Source organism: Vombatus ursinus, unplaced genomic scaffold (assembly GCF_900497805.2).
Source record: "Vombatus ursinus unplaced genomic scaffold, bare-nosed wombat genome assembly UNPS02014801.1, whole genome shotgun sequence".
NCBI lineage: Eukaryota > Metazoa > Chordata > Mammalia > Diprotodontia > Vombatidae > Vombatus > Vombatus ursinus.
In genome coordinates this window covers 6,887,422-6,902,403 of record NW_020954579.1, presented here as the reverse complement: position 1 = coordinate 6,902,403, position 14,982 = coordinate 6,887,422, and the positions used below count along the sequence as shown (strand labels likewise).

Genomic DNA, 14,982 nt, shown 5'->3' with positions numbered 1-14,982 from the left:
TTAGGTTGGGATCAGGATCTGGGGTACATCTTTGTAGCCTTGGCTTGTTGTTTCTTTTGGAAAGTCACCCTAGCTTCCTGCCTCCTTTTATCAGCAAGGAAGACAAATCCAGTCGGAGAAAGGAGCCAAATAAAAAAATGAGGTGAGGGTAAATCCCTACCTCTTCTAATTCCTTTACCCCTGGCTGTGGCAGCCTTCCCTTTTGGCTAGAAGAGGGAGGGTTCTAGGTGTATAGACTGGGTTTGGGATGTGTGTGTGTGTGTGTGTGTGTACGCGCGTGCGTGCGCACGTGCACAGGCTTGCACAAGCATGCACGTGTATACCTGCCTGCCTATTCTCGTCCGTGGTCCTCTGATTTCCAAGGCACCAGAAGTGGGTGAAACAGTAATTTTAGGACACTGTGTGTGTATGGGGAAGTCAGGAGGTCATAACTCTTCTCTGCTAGAACTGTTAGAGCCATCTATTTCTCCCCTTGGCCCACCTGGGCCCACTGCTAACTGTAGGACTTTGCCCTGACATTTATTAAATGGGCCCTCCCACCTCCCCCTTCCCTTTCTCCCAGGTGTTCCTCCATGGCTGGGTGTCTGTTCTCTAAACCTTAGCCCCACCTTCCCTCTGCCATCCTGTTTCATTCCTTTTCCTTCCTTGTCTCTCCTCCCACCTTCCTTCTTCTGCCTTTCCTTCCATTCTCTCATCCTCCCTCCACCCCCCTCGCCCTTCTTTCCTTCTCTCTCTCTGCACAGCTGCTGTTTGGCTCACTCTATATATAGCGGCATTTTCAGGGTAATTACAATAAAACTGTTGAAAGGAGATAATCCAGCAAAGGAAGCAGACTTTGGCTCCCAAGCTCAGCCCTCCCCTTCCAGACAGGCCCAGCCCAGTGCCACTGTGCTCACCGTTGCCTCCAGCTCTGTTCTTCTCTGTCCCCATCCTACCTTGTGACTCTGGAATCTTTGTGAGGAGAGAGAGGGGTCTTCTTCCTCATTTACTTACCCTCCCTATCTGTGCTGCTCCTACACCTCCCACTTTGACTTAACCAAAGGTGGCTTAGATACCTAGGGAAATGGGATATTAGGGCCACGTCTGTCTCCAAGGGCCATTTGGTTGAGGTTTGGATGGTTCCTGAAGCTCAGCTTTCTCTCTTGTCCATACTGAGGGTCATGTTGGAGAGCCCGGGCTGATGAAATATACCAGACTGCTTTTGGTGACTTGAATATGCCATTTGCCTTACCTGACCCTTTAGAGATTGTATTTCAGTTTTTGAGTACAGATCCTGGAGAGGAAGTGCTTTGAGATCTGTGTAGTAGAGGGTCTATAAATGAACTTTTCCTTTTAGTCCAACCCAGAGGAAAGGGTCTCAAAGCACTGTTTTAGCACCCTGGAGACTTAAGGAATGTTGTACCCGTTTTCACCCCCGTCTCTTAGGTTGTCTGTACTCTAATATTGTTAGTGGTGGGGAGGCTGAGAAAATCCCTTGGCTGATTATCACAGATACAGAGCTAGAAGGAAGATCATTTTGTCAATAGTCCCTTCGTTTTATAGAGGGAGAAACTGAAGCCAAGAGCAGGGGAACTGAGTTGACTAAGGTCACACAGCTATTGCAGCCCAGGACGTGACTCAGGTAGTCCTGACTACCCTACCAGCTGTGTAGGGGCTTAAGGGTGGGGTTGAATGGGAGCTGGGCTGTCTGTCATCAATTATCTGTGCCGGAGTTGATGAGCCATCACACACCTGTCTCTTTCCCCTCCTCTTCTCCCCTTCCCCTAAGCAGTAGAGGTGAAGCCGGTGCTGTGTGGGGCTATGCCAGGCTCTGTTGGGGGCGGCAGGGGTGGAGGCAGCCCTGGTCCGACAGAGCTTCGGGGAGTGGGCCCTGCCGCCATCGACCCCGTGCTGCGAGAGCAGCAGTTGCAGCAAGAGCTCCTGGCCCTTAAGCAGCAGCAGCAGCTCCAGAAGCAATTACTCTTCGCTGAGTTCCAGAAACAGCATGACCACCTGACCCGGCAGCATGAGGTCCAGCTGCAGAAGCATCTTAAGGTGAGAACCTCCTTTCCCTGCTGCCGGCCCTGTGTCTGCCTCCCAGAACATTCAGGGTAAGCCAGGGCTGGGAGCGGTGCTGTGGTGGTTCCTGCTTTGGATCTTAGGTCTCACTGAACCTCCTGGGAGTACCAGCTCCCTTGAGAAATGGGCCAGGAGACCTTGCCTTTGGCCCAGAGGACTTTCTTTAACCTTTACTTTGTAAATCTTCCTGATCCTTGAACCCCAGCCTCAGGCATGGAACCTTTTGGATCATCCTGGCCCCTGAGCCTGCTTGGCTTTGGATTCAGAGAGCTGTCACATTTGATCCCTAGTTACCTGTCTCTCTTTTGCTGTTGCCACCATGGTGCTTAAGGCTAGCGCCTCTTCCCATTGCCCTTTCTATGCCTTTCTCCACAGACTCCATACCATGGCAGTAGGTTTTCTGGGGTTAATTTTCTAGGACCAGTTGCCATGGCGTGAGGAGGTGTGGCGCGGTGGAGAGAGAACTGTCCTTGGAGTCAGGAAGATGTGGCTTCCATTCTTGCTTCGGGCATGCATTCGGACTGTGCCATTCTGGGCAGGCTGTCAGACCTCTCGCAGGCTGACACTCAGACTACTCCCTTTCAGTTGTGCAGCAGATGCAAACCTGCATTGGCAGAGGGAGTTCCTGATGCTGATACAATCACAGGCCCAGTACAAAAACAGATTTACGAGGGCAGCATAATGATGAGTGACTAGAGAGCTGGTCTTGGAATAGAAAGATTTAGATTCAAATCCTGACACATATCAGCTGTTTGGCTAGTAGTAAGTCCCAGGCAACTCAAGGCTTGAAGTTACAGCTGAACGCTGATTTGCATTGGTGGAGGAGTTCCCTATACTAGTGAAATCGTAGGTCCTGACTAAAAAACAAACAAAAAACAACCAAAAACAAAACCCTTTGCAAGGGCAAAGAGAGTATGTCAGTGCTTCTGCCTGTTTGCGCTAAGGGTCCGCCTGGCCATGACTCTCTGGGCCTGTAGTCTCTGTAGGCCTACAGCAATGTGCCCCCTTGTGGCCCCTTTAGAAATGACATCTTCTGCCTGAGAACACTCCTTCCCCTCATTGAGCGTTTGCCCAGCTGGGCTTGGGCAGCCATAGACTCCTTCTTAGCCAATCAGGAAGCCTGCTTTCCTGGTGCTTTTGGGAGATGTTCCATTGATCGCTGCCTAGCTTTCCCTCCTCTGACCAAGCGAAAAACAAGGAAGTAGGGGAGAAGTATGGTGTTCTTACCATCTTGATGACCAGAATAATTAAAACCCAACACGCAATTCACCCTCAAAGTTTACAAAAGACATTCACTTTCCTTTCAGTGGGAGAGGAAATTGTGCTTCTCCCAGACCATCTCTTTACTTTCTGCTCTGTTTTTCTCTTGAGACCCTAATCCTTTCCCTTTTTTCTGCCTTTCCCTCTCCTTCTGTCCTTTCATGATCAAGGCTCTTTCTGGACTCTGAAGTCAGCCAGTTAGGACCAGGGAGTGAAGAACTATAGCCTGTGGCCTTCTCTACTCCTTTTAGCTGATGTGATCCCCTCTCCCCTCTGTAGCAGCAGCAGGAGATGCTGGCTGCCAAGAGGCAGCAGGAGCTGGAGCAGCAGCGTAAGCGAGAGCAGCAGCGGCAAGAGGAGCTGGAGAAGCAGAGGCTCGAACAGCAGCTGCTCATCCTACGAAACAAGGAGAAAAGCAAAGAGAGTGAGGGTCCCTCTTCCCCTCCTCGTGCCCAGGGCCGTGGTCTTGCCTCCAGACCCTACCTGCTAGGCACACTCGCTTCTCCATCTCACCCAGACGTTGCCTGTGCTGTCCACGTGTGTCTTGGCTCCTTTGTGTTGTACTGATGTCCAGTCCTAGAACCCACAGAGGAGGGAGAGGAGGGCTCAAGGCAGCTATTGTTGGGGTGCCTTGGCCTCAATGGCTGGTGATAGCTGCCACCTCTGTCCTGTCCTGCAGGTGCCATTGCCAGCACTGAGGTAAAACTGAAGCTCCAAGAGTTTCTCTTGAGCAAATCGAAGGAGCCAACGACAGGCGGTCTCAACCATTCCCTCCCGCAGCACCCCAAATGCTGGTATGTGACAGTAGCGAAAGGATGTGTCATGGAGGGGGTGGTGGTATGTGTGTATGTGTGCATACAGATAGTGCAGATGTTTCACAGACATGTTCTCCCATTCAAAAAATAGCCATTTATGAGAAGAATGAAGGGGATCCTTCTACTCAGCTATGGAGCTCTATTAATATTGTGTTAGCCTGAGCATTTTTGGATATGGCCCTGCAAATGTTCATAAGTGGTACAGGTGTCCCAAAAGTTTTAGTGCACAGGTTTGGGATACTCTGTATATTCTCTTCAGCTAAGACCTGAGGTGGAGGCTGAGGTTCTCTTCCTTCAGACTGAGGGCTTCTTGTCAGTGGGGATCCTCTTATTTATATCCATTTCAGGGTTTTCTGCATAAAGATTGACAATAGACTTGACTTAATGACTTGCTGATTCTGCCTCTTTTTTTTTACCCTAATTCTTTCCTTTCCCTTCTCTTTTTAGGGGAGCCCATCATGCTTCATTGGACCAGAGTTCCCCTCCCCAGAGTGGTCCCCCTGGGACACCCCCTTCCTACAAGCTTCCTCTGCTTGGGCCCTATGATAGCCGGGATGATTTCCCACTTCGAAAAACAGGTAAGCTCATCCCATCCCTGCCTTTGGATCTGTGGATTCTACATTAGCCTAAGTGCTTAGTGTCTGGGAACTGTAGTCCTAGAGAGAATCAGGGATGCTACTAGAAACCACAATTACTGTAGCCTGGTCACCTACTTGGAATTCTGGGAGAGCCAAAGATCTCAGTGAGACTACAGATTTGTCACTGAGGTGGGATCTGAGCCATGTTCCCTTTCCTATAGCCTCGGAACCCAATTTGAAGGTGCGTTCTAGGCTAAAGCAGAAGGTGGCTGAGCGGAGGAGCAGCCCCCTCCTTCGAAGAAAGGATGGGACTGTCATCAGCACCTTTAAGAAGAGAGCTATCGAGATCACAGGTGCCTAGGGGCTGGTGGAGGCTGGAGGGTATCCCTGTCTCCACAAGGGGCCAGTGGAGGCTGGAGCCTGGGACTGCTGGCGGGGGTGAACACAGGCCACAAGGTGATACCTGTGTCTTTGTGCAGTGTCATCTGTGTGTAACAGTGCCCCAGGCTCCGGCCCCAGTTCCCCCAACAGCTCCAACAGCACCATTGCTGAGAACGGCTTCACCGGCTCCGTCCCTAACATCCCCACTGAGGTATGAGCCACCCAGACAGATGAGGTGGGAAGACCCCCAAAGTAGGATGAACTAGTCCCTATAATGGTAGGCCACTGAGCAAAGTTTTCAGGAATCAGACCAATTCTTTTCTTTTTTTCCACCTTTAAAAAGTACAAAACATAAAGGTCCCCTTTCCTTGTTCTACTCAGATACCCAGGCAAATGTTTAGTTGTCCTCTGGGATAGGGAGTTCCTCTCTTTCTCTTTTCCATTAAAAGACCTGATCCCCTTGCCCCTGCAATAGTGGGATCCTCCCAGCTAGCTCACTATCTGCCCTTGTACTTCTTACTAGCACCTCAGTTTTTCCATGAAAAGTACTATCCTGTGACTGCTGTCTCAGTTAGCTAGAGGTTTTCTCACCCTTCCTCACCCCCGTTTCTTACTCTATTGCTTATTTCTGTTTTCTAACTGCCTTCCAGATGCTCCCTCAGCACCGAACCCTTACTTTGGACAGCTCCCCCAACCAGTTCAGTCTCTACACGTCCCCCTCCCTGCCCAACATTTCCTTAGGACTACAGGCCACAGTCACAGTCACCAATTCGCACCTCACTGTGAGTATGGGGTGCAGACACTTTCCCTTCCCTTTTCAGGAATCCCCCAAGGGCTCTTCACCATCTGTCATAGTGGTGAGGGTATTGGTATTGTAGTCCCTGGACTTCAGATTCACAGTGAGCTGAGGCCTGGGTATCAGTCCCCAAGGGGCTTCACAGAGGCTCAGGCAGCGAGGCTTAGGTGAACAGAATGGGTGAACAAAAGGGGAGGTTGGGGTGGAATTAGCAATGGGGATGGCAACTGGGATTTAGGTGGTGTTGGGGCAAATAGGGCCCAAAGATGTGGAGTTAGCTCCTCACCCTCCTGGCCTCCCCACACCAGGCCCCTCAGAAGCTGTCAACGCAGCAGGAGGCAGAGAGACAGGCCATCCAGTCCCTCCGGCAGGGAGGGGCACTGACGGGCAAGTTCATGAGTACGTCCTCGATCCCAGGTTGTCTGCTGGGTGTGGCGCTGGAGGGCGATGTCAATCCCCATGGGCACGCCTCTCTGCTGCAGCATGTGCTGCTCCTGGAGCAGGCCCGGCAGCAGAGCACCCTCATCGCTGGTGAGCCATGGAAGCCAGGAGCCAGCACGAGTTGGTTCCTTTTCCCAGGGTGGGGGAATGAAGCAGGTGGGGAAAAACAGAAAGCCAGGGTCCCTAGGTGGGTTTTCCAGCTCTGCCTCCACTTATAATCTCACTGGGGCCATTCTCTCTAGAAACATTTATTATATTGACAGGAGACATTGTGCTTATAATGGGTATTTGAAATCTATATTAAAGAATGCACATGCATCCTGTCTTCTCAGTCTTCTGAGGTAGCCCCTGCCCTAAGGGAGTTCTTACGCTGACGGGGGAGGGGGGACATTGTACCTGATCTCATGAACTTTGCAGTCTAATTTGAGGGAGATGGCATATCAAAGGAACTATGACAGAAATGTATGCAATCAATAGAAATATAAAATTATAAAAGTGAATTGAAGGAAGGAGGTGTTAGAGATTGAATTAGTGACTTTACAACCGAGAGACAAGAGTTATCTGTCAAGACTACTGAAAAATTGATTTGAATTGTGCATAGGATGGGAAGTGTGTGTGGTGGTGAGCAGCAGGAGGGGGGAAGTTGGTTCATTCTTTGGAACAGCTTCCTCTGGGTTTTCCCTTTATGTGGAGTGGTGCTCAGAGAAGGTTCCCAGGAACTGATGCCAGCTTTCCCTCCCTGAGCAGTGCCACTCCATGGCCAATCCCCCCTGGTGACTGGCGAGCGCATTGCCGCCAGCATGCGGACGGTAGGCAAGCTGCCCCGACACCGCCCGCTGAGCCGGACGCAGTCGTCCCCACTGCCACAGAGCCCCCAGGCCCTGCAGCAGCTTGTGATGCAGCAGCAGCACCAGCAGTTTTTGGAAAAGCAGAAGCAACAGCAACTGCAGCTGGGCAAGGTGGGCTTGGGAAAAGGGAAAGATGAGTAACTCGCAGCAAAGCAAGGCCCCCCATGGGTGGGATCCAGAATTGGGGGTACCCCAGGTGTCCTGGGATCAGCTCGAGAGGGCAAGGATGCAGAAGGTGGTGGTGTCTGTCAGTCCATCTGCTTTTCCCCCAACCTTTGTGCCCTTCTTGGAGACATCTGCCTTGAGAACTAGCAGATAATGGACGACCTGCTTTTCCATCTGCCTGCTCCTAGATCCTTACCAAGACAGGAGAGTTCCCCCGGCAGCCTACTACACACCCTGAGGAGACGGAAGAAGAGCTAACAGAGCATCAGGAAGGGCTGTTAGGAGAGGGAGTCCTGCCTGGGCCGGGGGACGGCTCCACAGAAAGCGAGAGCCCACAAGAGGACCTGGAGGAGGAGGATGAAGAGGAGGAGGAGGAGGAGGAGGACTGCATTCAGGTCAAGGACGAGGGCAGCGCAGTTGGCTTGGACGAGAGTCCCCTGTTAGAAGAGTCCAGTGGGGGCTACAAGCAGGTGACTGTGTTCTCTTACTTACTGTGGACATCCTGACCCTCAGCCTCGCTCACTCCGCTGCCTCCCATAGTCTGCTGTTCTGCTGCCATGTATCCAGCCTCCAGCATTCCAGAAGTGTGGAAAATTAGACTTGTGACAAGTATTCAGAGGGATAAAGGGGAGTGAGAAAGGGATTAGAGGGTCGCTTCTTTTCATTTGTTTGCCAGAGTCTCCTTGATTTGGTCTGTGTTTATCCTCGTGACTGTCTGGCTTCCTACATAGCTCTGTCTGCCTAGCTGCCTGCACCCGTGTCTGTCAGCACGTGGCTGCATGTGTCTCTCTGCGTCTGTCCCTGTGCGTGCGTGCCTGTGTGTGTACACACCCACTCTTACTACTACTTGTCTTACACCATGCGCTTCATTCATTGCGGACTGCAGCAGAGCTGCCTCATCTAACTGACTCATCCCACCCCCTCAGTGCCACCTCCTTTTCCCCTCCTTTCTTCTTACCTCAATGCTATTCCCCTAGCATGACTCATCAAACCATATCCCTCCCCCCACCCTCCCAAGAGGCAATGGCACAGGCAGAACCATCTTCCATCCCAAGGATGAGTGGGGGTGGTGGGTGGGTGGGTGGGAACAGAGGCAAAGCCTAGTGAGTTTTCCTAGCTTCCCAGCCCCTTTTAAAACTGCAATTCATTGCATTGGGTTTCCTGGATTTAGACTAGAGCCCTTTTAGGTACCCCTGTTTGTCTTTCTGTAAGAGTAAAGAGGAGAGGGGCAGCTAGGTGGCGCAGTGGATAGATCACGGGCCCTGAAGTCAGGAGGACCTGAGTTCAAATCCAGCCTCAGACCAAACACTTGACACTTACTAGCTGTGTCCTGGGCACATCACTTAACCCCAACTGCCTAAGCAAGAAAAAAAAAAAAAAGACTGAAGAGGAGAAACTGCTCTCCCTGCTGCAGACTTCTTTTTTCGGGCCCATTCACTCTTTCTCTGTCCCTCACCAGGTATTCACAGATGCTCAGCAGCTGCAGTCCCTGCAAGTCTACCAGGCCCCTCTCAGCCTGGCTTCTGTGCCCCATCAGGCCCTGGGCCGAACCCAGTCCTCACCCGCTGCCCCTCTAGGCATGAAGAGTGCCCCTGAACTGCCCACCAAACACCTCTTTACTACAGGTGAGCCATAACACCCAGCCAGATATATTCTTCTACTTTCATGTAGAAGACAAAGAGTCCCCAGACCTGGGAAGGGTATATTCCTGCTTCTGGTATAAGATCCCCTGGATCTTATCTTAGGGGACAGTTCCTGAAAAAAAAAATAATCCCACTCAACACCTGTCCATTATTGAGTTTTACAAAATACCCTCTGCCTCTGCTGAGGCAGTGAGAAGAATTGTGAGTTTAGAGTCCAGAGATCTGACTTCTATCTCTTGCTCTGATCCTAGGCCTTTAGTTACTTTGCCCTTCTGGGCTTCAATTTCTTCCTCTGTAAAATGAGACAGGACTAAGTGTCCCTTCTAGCTTTGGATCTTATGGTAGCAAAAACTTCCTGTCTCAGACCCCACCTTCCATGCATCAGAATCCTTCAGGTACAGATGAGGGAGAGGACATAAACACCTAGACTTCCTTGACTGACAAGTTAAATCCTCTCTTCATCATGTCGTCCCCCCGCCCCAGCCCAGGAGAGGCCTCCCTATTATAGGTCCCAGGTAGTCAAGTTGGCAGGTCGTATTATGGGAGGATCAGGGACAAAGGCCATAAGATTCAGTAGCTCTTTTTGCTTTCCAGGAATAGTTTATGACACATTCATGCTGAAGCACCAGTGCATGTGTGGGAATACCCACATCCACCCTGAACATGCAGGCCGTATCCAAAGCATTTGGTCTAGGCTGCAAGAGACAGGTCTGCTCAGCAAGTGTGAGGTGAGAGTATGTCTTGGGTACTGTCCAGTGCCATCCCCCTTCCTCTGAGTTATCTGTTAACCTGATAACTTTCCCCATACCTATGGGTCCAGGTATGATCCTTTCCCTGAGGACCCAGTCTGCCATTTTGTTCCCTATTAAATAATTTCCCTGTCCCTAACCCACAGGGGTCATGCCCTTTTTCTCCATCTTCCTATGAATCCAAGTCCTGATCTCCATCCATAGTCTCATCTACTGGGTGGGGCAGGGGTGCTTGGGGTCTTGTGTCAGCAGATCATTTCTGTGATCTTGAATCTCTAGGCAACAGGGATTGGGAGTGTCCTTCCCTTTCTGGAGCTATGGAGAAGGGTGTAGGCTGGGATGGGAGAGGGAGAGGAAGGGTCTAACATCCTGTGCATTTATTCTTCTTGTCTTCTACTATCTAGCGAATCCGGGGGCGTAAGGCTACACTGGATGAGATCCAGACAGTACACTCGGAGCACCATACCCTGCTCTATGGGACCAGCCCCCTCAACCGGCAGAAGCTTGACAGCAAGAAGCTGCTGGGTGAGTTTGGGACCATGTTGACTCTTCCTAGTTGGGCGGCACTTTCAGTGGCGAGAGTGATGGTGTCCTGATGTGCTCCCAGTGGGATATGCCCAGTTTGTGGAGGTAGTAAGAGATAAAGATTGTAGAGGTCAAAGAAAATTTCTATTTCCACAAGGTGTGAAGGAAGGTGTTACATCCAAAAAGCTCAGCCCTCTCCCACCATCCTGTCTTTTCTCTCTGCCCTTCTATCCCCAAGCTGGGAGACAAAGCCAGTAGCTATCTGACCAAGCTAAAGGAACTTAAAGGGGTACTTGTCCCTTTGCTTGGGTACATATTTAGTATCCCTGCATGGCCCAAAGCAGTTCTTTCTCCTCCACAGGCCCAATCAGCCAGAAGATGTATGCAGTGCTGCCCTGTGGGGGCATAGGGGTAAGTGGGCTACAGAAGGGGGCAAGGTTTATTATTCCTTGGGACTTGGGACCTAGCTGTCCTTCATTCTCTGCACCCTTTCCCCATCATATTTCTCTCCCAAAGCCATTGTATTCCTGAATTTTCTGTATTGGTCCACCCATGGAAGGCATCCTGATGCCCTTATTCCCCTCTGGTCAGGTGGACAGTGACACAGTGTGGAATGAGATGCATTCTTCTAGTGCTGTGCGCATGGCTGTAGGCTGCCTGGTGGAGCTGGCCTTCAAGGTAGCTTCAGGGGAGCTCAAGGTGAGTAGAGATTAGCGAGAGAGGGAGGACACTGCTTCTGGAGGTGCTTCCTGGGGTCTTTCCTATACTCTTAGGACTGTAGGGGAACTGTAGGAGAGCCTGTCTTCTCCTTGGCATCTCAGAGCTTTTCATTCAGGAGGGAGGGGTCGATGGTCCCAGAAACAGAAGGAAAAGGAAAGGAATCGGGCAAGCTTGGGAGAAACAGGGGGGTCCTGGTTGCCTGATTGTTCTTCATGAGGCTGGTCTCAACATCTCTCTGGTCCTCCTTCTGCCTTTTTCTTTGTCCATGTGTGTCTCTTACGTCTCTCTTCTCATTCTATAGAATGGATTTGCCATTATCCGACCTCCTGGACACCATGCTGAGGAATCCACAGCCATGTGAGTGCCTTACCCTGTCACCAGAAGGGGAGAGTCCACCACGCCAAACCTCGGGCCTCTTCCACCCTTTTAAAAACTGAGACCTGGTCACACATGTTTAAGCTCACTAACTCCGTGTCCCCTTTTACCCTTCTCGCCTTGCTTCCCAGGGGATTTTGCTTCTTCAACTCTGTGGCCATCACAGCCAAACTCCTACAGCAGAAGCTGAATGTGGGCAAGGTCCTCATTGTGGACTGGGTGAGGAGGACTGGGGAAGGGGCAGGGCAGGGTGGGAGGGGATGGGAACGGCCCGTGGAGGAGGTGCATCCTCCATGAAGTCAGGAGGGGATAAAAGGATGGGACTGGGACTGAGGGAGCAACTCTGGTTCTCAGTCACGGAGCTGAGTTCCTTCTCTTCCTTAGATGTAGCCCGTCCATATGCTTGCCTTGGGGCAGGACCTCTGCCTGTTCTAGTCCAGCCTGATAGGGGTACTGGTCTGAAAACTTGGCAGGCTTTCAGAGTCAGTAGCCTCCTTCACTCTCTTATTCCCATATCTCTTACCTAGTGATTTGAGAAGTCCTCCTTGATGTCTTGTCTTGAATCCCTCCTGCTGCAGTGTCAGTTCATTTCCTCATCATCTGTCATCAGTTGGGATGAAGAATAATAGGTTCCTTTCCTCTACATCAAAGCCTTTTAGGTCATCCTGGTTCTCACCCCCACCTTCTTTCAGACTCAATCATCCCATTGGGTTTAACACTAGGACCTGAACACTTGTAAATACACTAGGATCCCTGAAGGCTAGTCTGGGGTGGTAGGCCCTGCCCCTGGGAATTCCTTCTGCATTGGGAGGATTGTGGGGTCTTTGCATCTCACATGAGGTTACTGGCCCCTCTCCTTGACTCTCTCCCTTCTCCTTCTTTTCCCCCCAGGATATTCACCATGGCAATGGCACCCAGCAGGCCTTCTACAGTGACCCCTCCGTACTTTATATCTCCTTGCATCGTTATGACAATGGGAACTTTTTCCCAGGCAGTGGTGCCCCTGAAGAGGTGAGGTTCCCCAGTTCCAGTAAGAAGTCCTAGGTGGGGGCAGCACAATAAATACAAAAGCAGGAAATGTGCTGAGGCACACTGCTGTGTTGGTGACTTGGGATTGTGGGCTCTGGGCAGAGGGCATCACCAGGCCCTCTCTCTAGAAGGGCTGGAAATCAATGAACTGAGGTCTGGAGAGGGAGGGCAATGTCTAGTAGTTCTCAGGAAGTGAGTATCATCCCCTGCCTCTTCTCCTGGTGCCAGGTTGGTGGAGGACCTGGTGTGGGGTACAATGTGAATGTGGCATGGACAGGAGGTGTGGACCCCCCTATCGGAGACGTGGAATACTTGACAGCATTCAGGTGGGGCTTAGGGTGGGGGCAATTTAGAAGGGGACACTGTAGGGTGGGGGTGCCCCCCCGCATTGAGGGAGAGGAGAGTAGACACAGAGATGGAAAGAGAAAGGGTGGGGAAGATACTGCTTCTGGTGGGGAGTGGAGAGGTGGTGGTGGAGAAGGGAGGGGATCAGCCTGGCATGTTCCTCTCCTCCGGCAGGACGGTGGTGATGCCCATTGCCCAGGAGTTCTGTCCAGATGTGGTTCTAGTGTCTGCTGGCTTTGATGCTGTTGAGGGGCATCTCTCTCCACTGGGTGGCTACTCTGTCACTGCCAGATGTGAGCTTGGTGTTGGGACCAAGAGGGGAAGCGCTAGCAATGAGGAGATAGGAATGAAGAGATTTTTGGTGGTGGCAGGGTGGGGTGGGAAGAGAATAGAGGGTAGGAGAGAGAAACTTGAAGGGACATGGGGTAGTGCATATAGAGGAGCAGAGGTGGGAGGTCTGATATGGGGAGGGGACAGAAGAGGAGAAACTGCTGGGTGGTGGAACAGGGGGAAGAGTAGGAGAAACCCAGAGGACCAAGGGGCAGGTGCCAACCTTGGGGTGTTGGCAGCCTCCAGCTCCACTGTCCATCTGTCCTGTCCAGCTAGTCCCTGAGGGAGTAGGTAGGTCAGGAGCAGATCTGGCCGTGCCTCCTGGTCAGAGTAGCAGGCTCTTTCACCCCTGCAGGCTTTGGCCACTTGACCAGGCAGCTGATGAAGTTGGCAGGAGGCCGAGTAGTGCTGGCTCTAGAGGGTGGCCATGACCTCACCGCCATCTGTGATGCCTCCGAGGCCTGCGTTTCCGCCTTGCTCAGTGTGGAGGTGAGGACCCCAGAGAATATAGCGCCAGTTTCAGCAACACAGCCAAAGAGGCTTGTAGGCCCTGGTTCTCAAGTACTAGCCCAGAGTGGGATGATAGGGAACCTTAGGAGGAAAGGTTTCCATTCTTTAGGAGACCTAGGAAAGAAGTGTGACGAAGGCTAGGGGTAGGGGAGTTCTAAGAGACAAGTGCCAGGGCCTTCTGCTATATTAAGCTTGACTAGGGCATCAGAGAGGATTTTCTCATCTGGGGTCCCAGAGAGGCTAAGTCCTGCCTCCTCTTGAGGCAGGAGGAATGACTTTAAGGATAACAGTGACAAATGAAGTGGCCTTTGGCACACTGGCTGGCTCTGGGGGGTGTTGAGGTTGCCCTTTCCCATCCCAGTACTTCTTCCTTACTACCCCCTATAGCTTGAGCCCTTGGATGAGGCTGTCTTACAACAAAAGCCCAACACGAATGCAGTGGCCACATTGGAGAAAGTCATCGAGATCCAGAGTAAGTGAGCATCACTAAAGAAGAGGGTTGTGCTTTGCACAAGTTAAGGAAGAGCTAGTGTATGGGACAGGAGGATGCAGGGAGGATAGGGAAATGGGGTTCCTGACAAAGAGCTGGGGAAGGGATACCTAGAGATTGCACTAGGAGGGTGTGGTTGAATACGGAAGAAGCCGCAGGGGCTAGAGAGGAGAGGAAGGTCAGGCCTGAACTCTGAGAGATCAGTGGAAATGGGAATTTTCCCATGGAGATATGTTCCAGAGGTGGCCATTGATGGGTCCCCACCCACCTGCACTGGCAGGTAAACACTGGAGCTGTGTGCAGCGGAATGCGGCTGGTGTGGGGCGCTCTCTGCAGGAAGCACAGGCAGGAGAAATGGAAGAGGCAGAGACCCTGAGCGCCATGGCATTGCTGTCAGTGGGGGCAGAGCAGGCTGGCCCCAGCCACAGCCCGAGGTAACCCTCTTCCCTCTACATTTCCCTCTTTTTTCCCCTCACATACTTGGGTGGGCACTCATGTGCCTGTGTCCCTATGCTTGCCCCCACAGGCCGCTGGAGGAGCCCATGGAGCAGGAACCTGCCGTGTGATGCCCAGACCCCTGGGCTTCATCATTGTGATTTTGTTTATTTTTTCTATTAAAAACAAAAAGTCACACATCTGACATCGTGTGCTGTGTCCATCTCTCAGCCTCGACCCTCCCAGTACCCCAAGCTGGCTCTGATTTCTTCCCTTCTACACCCTGCTTCCCTCATCAATAGTACCTCTCTTATGAGTAGGAGAGGTTGTCTTGGCCTACTATTCCCTTCCCCTCTTTTACACTCGTATTCCCTGTTTTTCTGTCCTTTTCCTCCACTCTGGGGCTTGTGCCTGGTAGACCCTGGGACTAGGGCAGTATCCTCAGTGCCCCCTCTCTAGCCCTCCTGGGTCCTCTCAGCAAGGAGGAGG

General features: G+C 51.7%; 1 protein-coding gene across 5 annotated transcripts in view; it reads left to right on the top strand.

Moving 5' to 3' along the window:
* Positions 1–14,698, top strand: part of HDAC5 (histone deacetylase 5) — a 39,144-nt gene extending 24,446 nt beyond the window's left edge. For 3 of the 5 annotated variants that reach the window (XM_027872802.1, XM_027872800.1, XM_027872798.1), the window contains 24 exons: positions 1,772–2,034; positions 3,598–3,742; positions 3,998–4,112; positions 4,581–4,711; positions 4,933–5,064; positions 5,191–5,303; positions 5,743–5,874; positions 6,197–6,419; positions 7,077–7,288; positions 7,531–7,812; positions 8,802–8,967; positions 9,580–9,713; positions 10,139–10,259; positions 10,621–10,670; positions 10,851–10,958; positions 11,281–11,336; positions 11,486–11,573; positions 12,246–12,365; positions 12,612–12,709; positions 12,903–13,021; positions 13,414–13,547; positions 13,956–14,040; positions 14,339–14,492; positions 14,585–14,698. In XM_027872802.1, the coding sequence (XP_027728603.1) occupies positions 1,772–2,034; positions 3,598–3,742; positions 3,998–4,112; positions 4,581–4,711; positions 4,933–5,064; positions 5,191–5,303; positions 5,743–5,874; positions 6,197–6,419; positions 7,077–7,288; positions 7,531–7,812; positions 8,802–8,967; positions 9,580–9,713; positions 10,139–10,259; positions 10,621–10,670; positions 10,851–10,958; positions 11,281–11,336; positions 11,486–11,573; positions 12,246–12,365; positions 12,612–12,709; positions 12,903–13,021; positions 13,414–13,547; positions 13,956–14,040; positions 14,339–14,492; positions 14,585–14,624 (3,221 nt within the window). In that variant the 3' untranslated portion in view covers positions 14,625–14,698. Of the gene's footprint in view, positions 1–1,768; positions 2,035–3,597; positions 3,743–3,997; positions 4,113–4,580; positions 4,712–4,932; positions 5,065–5,190; positions 5,304–5,742; positions 5,875–6,196; positions 6,420–7,076; positions 7,289–7,530; positions 7,813–8,801; positions 8,968–9,579; positions 9,714–10,138; positions 10,260–10,620; positions 10,671–10,850; positions 10,959–11,280; positions 11,337–11,485; positions 11,574–12,245; positions 12,366–12,611; positions 12,710–12,902; positions 13,022–13,413; positions 13,548–13,955; positions 14,041–14,338; positions 14,493–14,584 lie in introns of all 5 variants that reach the window. The other 2 variants (XM_027872801.1, XM_027872799.1) reach the window with 1 other exon arrangement.
* Positions 14,699–14,982: the final 284 nt, after the last annotated feature.